Source organism: Acomys russatus, chromosome 31, assembly GCF_903995435.1.
Source record: "Acomys russatus chromosome 31, mAcoRus1.1, whole genome shotgun sequence".
In the NCBI taxonomy this organism is placed as follows: Eukaryota; Metazoa; Chordata; class Mammalia; order Rodentia; family Muridae; genus Acomys; species Acomys russatus.
The window spans coordinates 40,630,067-40,641,740 of record NC_067167.1 but is presented as its reverse complement, the minus strand read 5'-3'; the positions used below and the strand labels follow the sequence as shown (position 1 = coordinate 40,641,740).

Genomic DNA, 11,674 nt, shown 5'->3' with positions numbered 1-11,674 from the left:
CATTTTTATTGAAATTTTACAAACATTATGTAAATTAAGAAAAATTTAAGTGAGAGTAAAGATGTGCAAGCACGTTTCATTAAATATCCATGTATGCATGTATGTATTAAAAATGACTATCTCATAGAAAGTTCATTTGGGAGCTAAGAATTCAGATTTAGCTATAAAAATTGGCATTCTCATTTTGTTTTAGCGCTTGTCTATCTGTCCTTAGACAAGCTCAAGAGCACCCCAGAGCTCCAACTTTATCATGGTAAAATCAAGATAATAACTATACGGAATGCACAGAACAGCTGTGATGATCAAAGGAGCCAAGGCTGATGTGAAACCCACTGGAGTGTTACCTGACTTTACTGGGGTCTTTATATTTCAAACAGTTAGCATCGAAGTGCAGCCACAGTTGAGTCATTGTAAATGTTAAGCTGTCTACTCCTTTATTCAATGCTTTAATGCTAATAACTTTGTGGGGTGCACGATTTTCTAAGCTCTACCTTGAAGATGCAGAGATCATGGTGCTAAGAGACACCATCACAGAAGGGTGTGGTGCTCACAATGATCACAACACTCTGGGGCCTGAGGCAGGAGTATTGGCCTATGAATGATACGTTCATTCTGAGAAACACATCAAATGAAATCAAGAGACACTTTCAGAGTCTAGATTCCAATGGGGACTTTTACACTCAAGAATTAGTGTTCTCAAACAAGGCTTTCCTGTGTATCTATTAATTAAAGCAATTTGTTTCACCTTTACCATATGCCAGGCATTGTCACAGATATGTGAGTGAGAGAGATGAAGAAGTCTCTCTTCTTGAGATGATGCTGTTTTTAATGGTGAGAAATATTTGTGAACAAGCAATCCTAATGCTTTGCTGTCTTCTACTGTTGTGTCAGAGAAGTTCACAGCAAGCCAAAAGTCTTCCTTCCATTGCTGAGCATCCTAAGGGCTATAGAGAAGGCGTGAAGGGAGACCTATGTCCCACATGTACAAAGCCATAAACATTTTTAGTCAGTTTTCACAAACTTATTCTTGTAGTAACTAAGTGTAAATTATGAATTTTATATCATTAAAAATTAAGCCATATAAAAATAACTGATTTAAAAATTAGTGGGTATTTCTGTAGTTTGCAGGTCAGGACAAGAGAAAAACTAAACATAGTTCAAAAAGAAAATTAATTTGCACCACAAATATTTTTGGGCTTAAAGTTAATAAAATAATTACTTATGAAAAATTTCACATACATCATTACCTATTTACAAGGATATCCTGAAAGTCCCAAAATACAGTTATTTGCAAAATATTGTAAAAATTTTGATGGGCTTGATGGCTCACACAATATCAGTGTTCATGAGGGAAAATCTGGAGCATTGAGTTCACGTCCTCCTCGGGTACATAGTTCAAGGCCAGCCAGTACATAAAATTTAAAATTCTAATTCCATTTTTACAAACTTTTTTTTCCTGTGACAAGTTATCATCCTGTATCCCAGCTCGGCTTTGAACTTTGTCTAGCCAAGGAGCACCTTGAGCTGACAATCCTCTTGCTTCTACCTTCCCAGTGACTGGTAATATGGTGCTGGAGCTTAAAGCCAGGGCTTCACGTCTGCTGGACAAGCAATCCACTCATGGAGCTACTCCTTAATACCCAAATACACTTTCTACACAGCAGTGTACTTTAAGAAGTAAAATGTAAGATGAACAATTAAAAGCTTAAAGGTGCTATATACAACTGAAATTTCTAGTTCAATTAAAAAATTGAATTATTTCATTACATATTTTCACAAAAAGCAAATTATTCCCAAGTGTAGCAAGTATGCTCATATAGGAGCCGGATGGACTAGTAAGTCACATGTTGATTCTGGCCCAATATTCAAGTATGGGAGTTAGGGTGAGTCATTTAAAATCTCACAGTATTCCTCAGCTGCCTTGTGTAGTTGCTGTGAATATTCACAGATTCATGAGAAGCCCTGGGTCCATAAATTTGAGCACATAAGCAAATAATAAAGTGCATACTTGGCTCTCTACTGGGACTAGAATTTCGTTTCGTAAGAACCTATTTGCAAAATTCAGCTTGCATATATGCCAGCAAACAAGAGTGATGAGTGTGGCTTGCTCTCGCTCAACCAGTCTTCCTATAAACCCTCCCCCACTCCCTAGCCAGCCTACTTTTTCTTCAGCACCCACGCTGGTGTAGCCCAGTAGCCTTTGTATCACTAGGGCTCAGTTGCCTTTTGTTCCTAGAGCACAGGTGGTATAGAAAAGTGGAGCGGTATTTTATTAGGGTGTGATCACGTTGGTCACCACAGCTGATATTCAGGAAGGTTGTGCTGGTGTGAGTATCTGATGATGAGAGACCGAGGCATCACATGTGCTTCAGTAGATTTAATTTTGCTTTCTTATGCTGTCTTAAGGGCTCAAAAGGATTCCTACTACCTGCAGGAATAACAGCTTCTCTTAGTTGAAGTATTTGTTTAGTCTTGAAGGAGAGAGGCACGATGAAGTCTGCTACTGAGAGTGTTACCACATACCATGGCATGTGGTAGAGTAGCTTGCTCAGGGACTGCAGACATGTCTCTGCGGCTGAAACATCATCACTTGAGCTAAGCCGTGGCATATGAGTCTGGAGTCTTAGGTTGGAACATATGGAAGGTCTTAAGGGCAAATTTTAAGGAACTTTGAATTTGTTTCACTGCAGGAAAGAAATGAAAGGTTTTATACAAAGTGGGTATTTAAAATGCACGTTAGATGCATGATGTAGTGCAGAGCCGAATAGCAACAGAAGCAGGTGCATACATTGGCATGAATATTGGACTTAAGGGAAGCAGTGATTTACTTCCCCGGTGATGATGTAGATGCCAGAAAAAAAAATATAGAGAGAGATGTTGAGAGGGATATGGGTTGAGGAAGACGTCTGGATGTATGAATGTGCAGGGACAGTGCAACTGTTTAAACGTGTGGTATAAGTGAGATGTGTTTGTGTTTTGTTTTGTTTCTTTGTTTGAAGTCTAAGACATTTTAACCTCACAATAGCTGCCTTTGTTTAACTGAGTCCATTTGTATATAGTGTTTTAATACTTTGAGTTACAAAATAGTTACATTCTTACAGTGGAAAGATTGATCCTCCAAAGAGTGCCTGTACGCTCAAGTTCTCAGTGAAGCCAATCTGATGCTGTTTTCTCTCAGTAAGAACAGCTTCCTGGCTTCGTGTGTGTGTGTGTGTGTGTGTGTGTGTGTGTGTGTGTGTGTGTGTGTGTGAGATGTTGGCCTTCAGTTTGTTACTTTTGTATGATTCTTGTCTATTTTGCCCAAGGGGAGCACTGGAATTCTTTTTAAATTGCTGTAAGTGGATTGTGATATACAGAATAGTGTTTTTGTCCCGCAAAGTGCTGAATCCCACTTAACTTAAAATAACTCTGTGCTGTTTTCATTGCTTCATTTGACTCTGGGTAACCTTTCAAATCTCAGTGGGAACAGATTTACAGAAAACATTGCTTGAACTTGACTTGGGACTTTGGCAGGGGTCTCATGTTTTCTTGTCTCCTTTAAAGTTGTTCTTTTTCATGCTTTTTGGATGTGTGTTCACTTCACAAGTGGGCCAATTGGACTGCATCATACAAATTCAGTTGTGATGGTTTCTAAGAATGGTACCTTAAATGAAGGCTATGAGAAGACACATTTTGACTCCACCTCTGGTCAGCCCAGCCAGGCCTGAGCAATGGCTCCAGGATCTGCTTCTATCTAGCTGTGGCCTTGTTTTCATTTTGCCTGTTTGTGTGTGCAGTGTGCACTTATGCCTACATGGGCATACGAGTGTTTGAATGTGTAGGGGCATGTATGTGCATGCACATATACAAATGGAGGATGGAAGCTGATGAGAATTGTCTTTGTGTTTATTCCCCACCATATTTATTGAGGCATGGTCTCTCACTGGACTAAAAGCTTGTAGCCAGCTTGCTTGAGGGATCTCTCTGTCTTCTGAGTGTTGAAATTATGTTTGGTCACTACGTCTGCCATGCCTTTTATGTGGCTCTGGAAACACAAACTCTGGTCTTCACACTTACACAGTAAGTGCTCTGTGCACTGAGTCATCTCTTTAGCCCTGGATATATTGGGGGAGATAGAGACAGGAGGACCCTGGGCAGCGAATCTAGCCAAGTCATTGACCCTCATGTTCAGTAAAGGCCTTGTCTCAAGAAAAAGAAACTAAGGAACACATCTGACATTGTCCTCAGATCTCCACATGCATTTGAACACTGCACACCCACACCCACATATAAAAACCATACATACACAAAACCCCACCCACACATGAGCATTCAGTAGTGGCCAGAAAGTCCCCAAGATATGTCTGCAACCTCATCCCGCCTCCAGCACTGGATTAATCATGCCACCATGACTGTATTTTTTTTTAAAAAAAGCAATTCTTGAGATAGAACTCAGGTCATTGTACTTGATTGACAAGGATTCTACTGACCTACCTCTTTTAGTTTTAAAACAGAGAAAACCCTCCCAAGCCTGCCAGTTGTAATGGTGGCAGAAGAGAACTGGCCTTGGTGATGTGTGTGGGGAAAGTGGAAACAATGTCTAAAAGCATGGTCTTCCTGTATAAAATGGCTCCTCGTATTTAGTTGTTTGTTTATGCTTTGTTATTTTGTAGCCTTCGAGCACATAGGTGGAGGCCGGTGTGGCATCAGCAGGTGTAAGCGCTGAGACAGATGAGTCAGTCTTCCATCCCTGGACGCTTCTAGCTAACGTTTGAGACAAAAAACCTCAAGTAAATCCTTTAAGACTTATGACTACGAATGGAAGGGAAACCTAATGGTTTTAATAAAATGCACACTAGACAAGATGAGGTAAAGCCATTTTATTGGTTGATTTAAAATGGAGGGAGCAGAAAGAGAACCAATCACTTAACTGTAATCGTATTAGGAAACACTCCACAGAAGAAAGGTGGATTTAAGCACAAAATGCATGCTTAAAGATTACAACAGGCAAGCTTATGGATGATTTGCGTTAAGCATCAGGAATCAAAATGAATGTTTTTAGTTCTGTGGATTGAATTTGCAGGTGTACTGTCTCAGCACTGAAATAACCCCGTTTCTTAAAACTGATCACTTTACTGGGTGATGTTGGCAGAGGGCCTGGTCCTGATTGCTCCTTGCTGCTCTTCAAAATGAGGCTGTCACGGTTCTGCCCTTCAGGGGCTGGGGTGGACGGTGGTTGCTCAGGACTGGAACAGCTGGCTCTCCCTCTGCACTTGACAGGAGACTGCGGAGCTGGGCCAGCTGTGGGGATGAGACATTGAAAAGATGTTCAAGTCCCAGAAAACACTGTTTCCAGTGACATTAACACACTGTTGTCTAGAAAACAGTTGAGGATGGTGGTGGATTTCTCAGTGGGAGGGGAGGAGACTGCACCTGGGTATTTTGCCTAAATGAGGGATAGCTGGTTCTGTCTGAACAGCACCTTTCTCTTTGTTAGCTGGGGAGCTTGTGCAAGCGGTACGTCAGCTCAGCACCCCTTAACTCCGTATAGTATCTCCTTTTGGGGATGGTTGTTAAGACTCAATGTGTTAATCCATGCAAAGGACCTATAGCAGTGCTCGGGGCACAGTGGCTTTCTCAGAAAACGTCAGTTGACCACAGTACAGTGCTGTGAGAAACACAAGACAGGTCAGGAAAGTAGCTGTTTCATCAGTCAGCAACAGCAGCTTTAGAAACAGTAAGGGAGAAAGTACTATGTTGGATATTTAGAAACTGTAGCTGGAAAAACCCAAACTGTTTTAACACTGTAAAGTTAGGCCGCCCGGGAGACATGGGGGATTTTAAAGGAGAGCTCACTGTTTCTGACACCCTATGCCATTTAGCATGTTTGGCTTTTTTTTACAAAGCACAGGAGGAACTTGGAGTCTCATGTGCTTATTAAAACAGTTATTGCATGGACTTTTTTTTTTTTTTAATGCAGGGACCCCTGAGTAGAAGGAAGTCCACTTCAAATGATACCTGCTCATGGCTGACACTGATGCTGTCCTTGAAGATGAACCAGGTCACACTCTCATGGAGGGGAGGGTGAGTCAGAGACCCAAAGTAGGTCCAGTAATCCAAGCATGAAGGAAGGAGACAGGATGGGTCAAAATTTGTGAACGGGGCTCGCTTTCCCTGGAAACAGAAGCAGTATGTATAACTGTACAGAATTTATCAACACACGCTCCTTTATATATTATGTAAAGACTTTTAGCTGCATTAAATTGGCTTTTCTACTATACTTGTTTCATAACTGGTACATTTGTGAATAGCAACAATATAAATGACAGAAAATACTATATGAAAATTTTAGACAACAAATTTCCTCTTTACTTGATGGATGAAAACTAAGAGCTAAAATTTTTCTGCAATTTATATTTATCAAAAAAACATTTAAATTTCACTATGAAACATGCTGCCTCTTTAGAAACAATGATCCAGTTGTTTTAGGGCAAAGGCATTCAGCAAGCCTGTCAGGTATGTGCTATTCTCTTGATTGTTCCTCATTGGATGCTATTTATACACAGAAAATGAACTGATATTTGTATGTTAATTTTTTATATGACGAGTTCTACCCAAATTTTGTATCAATTTCATTTTTTAGTTGATTCTCTTGAATTTTCCAGGTAAATATAGTTAACATATCATCTGCATATAATAATTTTGTCTTTGCTTTCCCAGTACTTAGCTTAATATTTTGCTCTTTATTGGTTGAATGGTTAAAAATTTAATTATAATGTTAATTGTGGCTGTGCTAGAAAATGCACTGTTCTTTGTTGTTGTTGGTTTGGTTTGGTTTTGGCTTATTTAGAGAGGGTTTATCTGTGCAGCCTTGGCTATCTTGTACTCTCTTTTTAGGTCAGGCTTGCCTTGAACTCACAGAAATCCGCTCGCCTCTGGCTGAGTGCTAGGATGACAGGTGTGCACCACTGCACCTGGCCTGCTCTCCTTCTTAATTGCAGTAAACAGCTTCAGGTGGAGAAGCTGACAATACGAATTTTCATTTTTAATTTGATAATATAATGCATCTATTCAAAGGTGTTCTAGCACTAAGCCACCTGCATGCTTCTTAGGGTGAACCCTACTTATTCAAAAGGATGAATTTATCACTATTTTGCTGCAATTGATTTGCTATAACTTTTGTGGTTATTTCAGCCATTTTACTAGGAAAGGTTGTGTTACAAAAATTTCTTTTTGCAGTTTCTTCACCCAGTTTGTGTACTAGATATCATTAAACTGATGAGAAGTTTCCTATCTATTCCCTCCGCTTGGGAAAATGTTTAGTTGACACTACGTGATTGCTCCTTCCTCTTTTTAGTATTTTACTATTTTTTTTGTGTTTACATCTGTGTGGTTTGTGTGCATGTGTGTATGTGTACTCATTCATGTGCACGTGCAGGTGGGTGAGTATGCATGTGAAGGTCTGATATTGGTGGTTGGAGCCTTCTTTGGTTGCTCTTTATATTACTTTATACTCAGGGTCTCAGATGAATCCAGAGAAATCAGACTAGTCTAGCTAGGCAGCTGGCACAAGCAAATCTGTCTCTCTCTTCTAACCTCTGGAACTGTGGGTGACACACCATGTGTAAAACACCATGTACACCTGGCATGTCAGTGGGTCTTGAAAATATGAACTTTGGCCATAATGCTTACATAGCAAATGCCTTATCTGTTGATCCATGGTGTACATTACCAGACCCACTTGATTGTTTCTTAAAGCTTGAGTAAACTTTCTTACAAATTGGACTTATATAGATAGATGTTTGCCGTCTTTTCAATTTCTTCTTACAGTTTTGGAGTGCTTGGTTTTTCTTTCACGTCAGTTTTATAATTTTATGTTTTCAGGCTTATCACTCATTTTGTCTACCTTTTTAAATTTACTGGTGCACTGTTATAAGTAGTTTCCACTTCAAACTTTTCCTTCCATATGTGTACCATGTAAACTTCTAGTTGAATTTCTTCCACTTATTAATTAATGTGTTTATACATTTCTCTGGGCATATCCACGTGCATGCTTATGTGGAGGTCAGAGGATGATCTGTGGGAGTTAGTGTTTTCCTTGTACAGTGTGGGCTCTAGGGACTCAAGCAAATACCTTTACCTGTGGAGTCATCTTGCCAATCCTTCTATTCTAGTAGCATTTGTAATTTTTTTGGTGTTACTAAATCTGCTCAAATCATTCTTTTTGTTTCTGTTTATTCCATGGAATCAAATTTTCAATTATTGATAAAATAATATTTTGTATTTATTTGTCAATTTATTTCTTATTTTACTCTTTAAGCTTTTATCCTCACTATTTTCTTCTATTTTTAAATATATTCTTGATACTCGAGAAGAGTTTAAAAAACATTCCTTCTCTCACTTTGTATACACTCAGTGAATGTTTATTGTTTTTATACACTTAGCACAAAACAAACTTATTTTACATAAAAATACAATACTTTAAATACAATACTTTAAAAGAAAATGACAAATCGCCTTGTCCTTTGGTCTAAGTGGTTAATGTTAAAACAGTGATGCTAAGGATGGGCATTTCAGAAAACCCATTAAGGATTTTGGGTTTAGTTCAAAATCATAATTCTCAACTAAGTCTCTCCCTCCCATATTTTTGCATTATTAAAAAATCTAGATGGTTTTCTTCATGTAAGAGAACGCTTTCACTATAGTATGATGTCTTTAACAGACCTAAAACCAACCAAGTAATATCTTTACTGAAAGGAGCAAACACCGTGAGAACAAGGCAAAGCCAACTCCTGCACCACATTCTCCAGGTCAAGCAAGGTTCCCATGGCAACTTATACCTGGCGACTTCTACACCGTCTTCATGTTTCCTATTTCAAACAGGCAACTGAATGACTCCTGTACTTCTGTGTGTTCTTGTTCTCAGAACTTAGTTAGCTTATTTAGCTTATTTACCTTAGTTTTAATTGAGTTCAGCGCATCAAGTACTTTCTGCAGGTTTGGGTTGGCTGGACCAACCTGGAGAATCAAAGGAAAAAGGGGAAAAAAACGTATGAGATGGAGAGGGCGATTTATAAAATACTCTTTAGTCAAAATTTAATTTTTCAATTTGCATCAATAACTGAAGAGAGAAAGATGAGATTTCTTTCTGCTCCAAGACAGAAGATTTTTCTGAGGTATGGATCTTTATGGGATCTTGTACTGTGCAATTTTCTTTTTTTTTTTTTTTTTTTTTTTTTTTTTTAGGGCAAAACATAGACAGCATAAATTTATGTCTACAGAACTCTAAATTCTACATTAAAATTTAAAATACAGTAAGGAAACCCTGTATATATTTATAATCCTTGTATATAAATGAAAATATTTTAAAGGTAAAATAGAAATAAAGAATGGATCATTTCTTTAACAAAAGGCACAAAATTACATTTAATTTATAATTATCTGCTAGCTTTATGTTCATCTTTGTGCTATCTTTTGTCCTTTTTTATTTTAATTTTTTTTCTTTTTTTTTTATTAATTTATTCTTGTTACATCTCAATGTTTATCCCATCCCTTGTATCCTCCCATTCCTCCCCCCCCATTTTCCCATTATTCCCCTCCCCTATGACTGTTCCTGATTTTCTTTTTTTTTTTTTTTTTTTTTTTTTTTTTTTTTCTTTTTTTTTTTTTTAATTTTTATTTATTTTTTTTTTATTTTTTTTATTAATTTATTCTTGTTACATCTCAATGTTTATCCCATCCCTTGTATCCTCCCATTCTCCCCCCCCCCCATTTTCCCATTATTCCCCTCCCTATGACTGTTCCTGAGGGGGATACGTCCCCTATATATTCTCATAGGATATCAAGTCTCTTCTTGGCTACTTGCTGTCCTTCCTCTGAGTGCCACCAGGTCTCCCCCTCCAGGGGACATGGTCAAATGTGAGGCACCAGAGTATGTGAGAAAGTCGTATCACACTCTCCACTCAACTGTGGAGAATATTCTGACCATTGGCTAGATCTGGGAAGGGGTTTAAAGTTTACCTCCTGTATTGTCCTTGGCTGGTGCCTTAGTTTGAGCGGGACCCCTGGGCCCAAATCTGCCTATCATATTGTTCTACTTGTAGATTTCTAGGACCCTCTGGATCCTTTTATTTTGCTGTTCTCCCATGCGTCTCTCATTTAGAGTCCCAATAGGATGCCTTCCCCTCTGTCCCAGTTTCCTGGTAAGTGAAGGCTTTTGTGGGACATGCCCCTTGGGCTAGTATGCAGATATAAGTGAGTATATACCATTTGATTCTTTCTGCTTCTGGGTTAACTCACTCAAGCTTGCAGAGGAAGAAATTAGGAAAACCACACCCTTCACATTAGCCACAAGCAATATAAAATATCTAGGAGTTACCCTAACTAAGCAAGTGAAGGACTTGTATGAAAAAAATTTCAAAACTCTGAAGAAAGAGATTGAAGATGACCTGAGAAGATGGCGTGATCTTCCTTGCTCATGGATCGGGAGAATTAACATAGTAAAAATGGCCATCCTACCAAAAGCAATCTACAGATTCAATGCAATCCCTATCAAAATAACTACACAATTTTTTAAAGACATTGAAAGTTCAATTCTGAACTTCATATGGAAAAACAAAAAACCCAGAATAGCTAAAACAATCTTGTACAATAAAAGATGCTCCGGAGGAATCTCCATACCTGATCTCAAACTGTACTATAAAGCAATAGTACTTAAAACAGCATGGTACTGGCACAGCAACAGGCTGGTTGATCAGTGGAATCGAATCGAAGACCCAGATATGAATCCACACACATATGGTCACTTGATTTTTGACAAAGAAGCCAAATCCATTCAATGGAAAAAGGATAGCATCTTCAACAAATGTTCCTGATTTTCTTATTAGTTATAATCACAGACAAAGTAGTGAACAGAAAATATGGCTTAAATTTAATTGTGAACAAGATGATCAAAGCTATACAAGACAAACTCTAAATGTTTATCAAAACTATGACACAAACTACACCTTCATTTTATCTGCTATGTTAGTTGTATTTAATGCATTTTTGTCATATTCTGAATAAGTATTTGATAAGAGTAACCTCCAAATACTGTAATCTCAAAAGTCACTTAGTCACTCAGTCTAACCCAGTTTAATGATGACTTTCCTCAAACATCTACCATTTAAAAAATCAAGTGATTTCTAGAGTGGTGTAACTACCCATGACTCACCTTCATCAAAACACCAAAGATTGCCAGTCCGTCAGCCTTTGAGATGGCCTCAGCAGCGCTGGAGTACTTAGCAGAATTCCAGTGGACTATGTGAAGCTGCAAGTGGGCACAGAAGTCATTCATTACTAATATGGATGCAAAGGAAAACATGAGAGATGAGTTTCATGCTGATTTGCTATATTTGAAGATATCTTTTGGCACAGGTAGATAAAATTCATGTGAATACTAATCCAGTGTATCGTTAACTTTAGGATAAAAGGTAAAATCATTTTCTTTCACATGAAGTAACTTTGTAAGAAGCTCTTTGGCTGCTTGGAAGCTTACAAGTGTCCTTCCCAAAAATCTTCTCAGTCAAATTCTGCAGCCTAAACTCGTGGTGGAATTTCAGCCTGTACATCCACATGTACCTGGATGTGCTCTTGATACTGTCCTGATATCTCCAGGTGAGTGCCTAACAGGTGTCTGAGGAGTCATGTGGCAAAA

At 38.4% G+C, this 11,674-nt stretch overlaps 1 protein-coding gene across 1 annotated transcript; it reads right to left on the bottom strand.

Moving 5' to 3' along the window:
* Window positions 1-4,992: 4,992 nt before the first annotated feature.
* On the bottom strand, window positions 4,993-11,386 carry Ca1 (carbonic anhydrase 1). Its single transcript, XM_051173017.1, has 4 exons — window positions 11,192-11,386; window positions 8,935-8,997; window positions 5,998-6,153; window positions 4,993-5,280 (listed from the first exon to the last, which is right to left on the bottom strand). Exons 1-4 carry the CDS (start codon window positions 11,339-11,341, stop codon window positions 5,164-5,166), a joined length of 486 nt encoding a protein of 161 aa, XP_051028974.1. The 5' UTR covers window positions 11,342-11,386; the 3' UTR covers window positions 4,993-5,163.
* Between the last annotated feature and the right edge of the window lie 288 nt (window positions 11,387-11,674).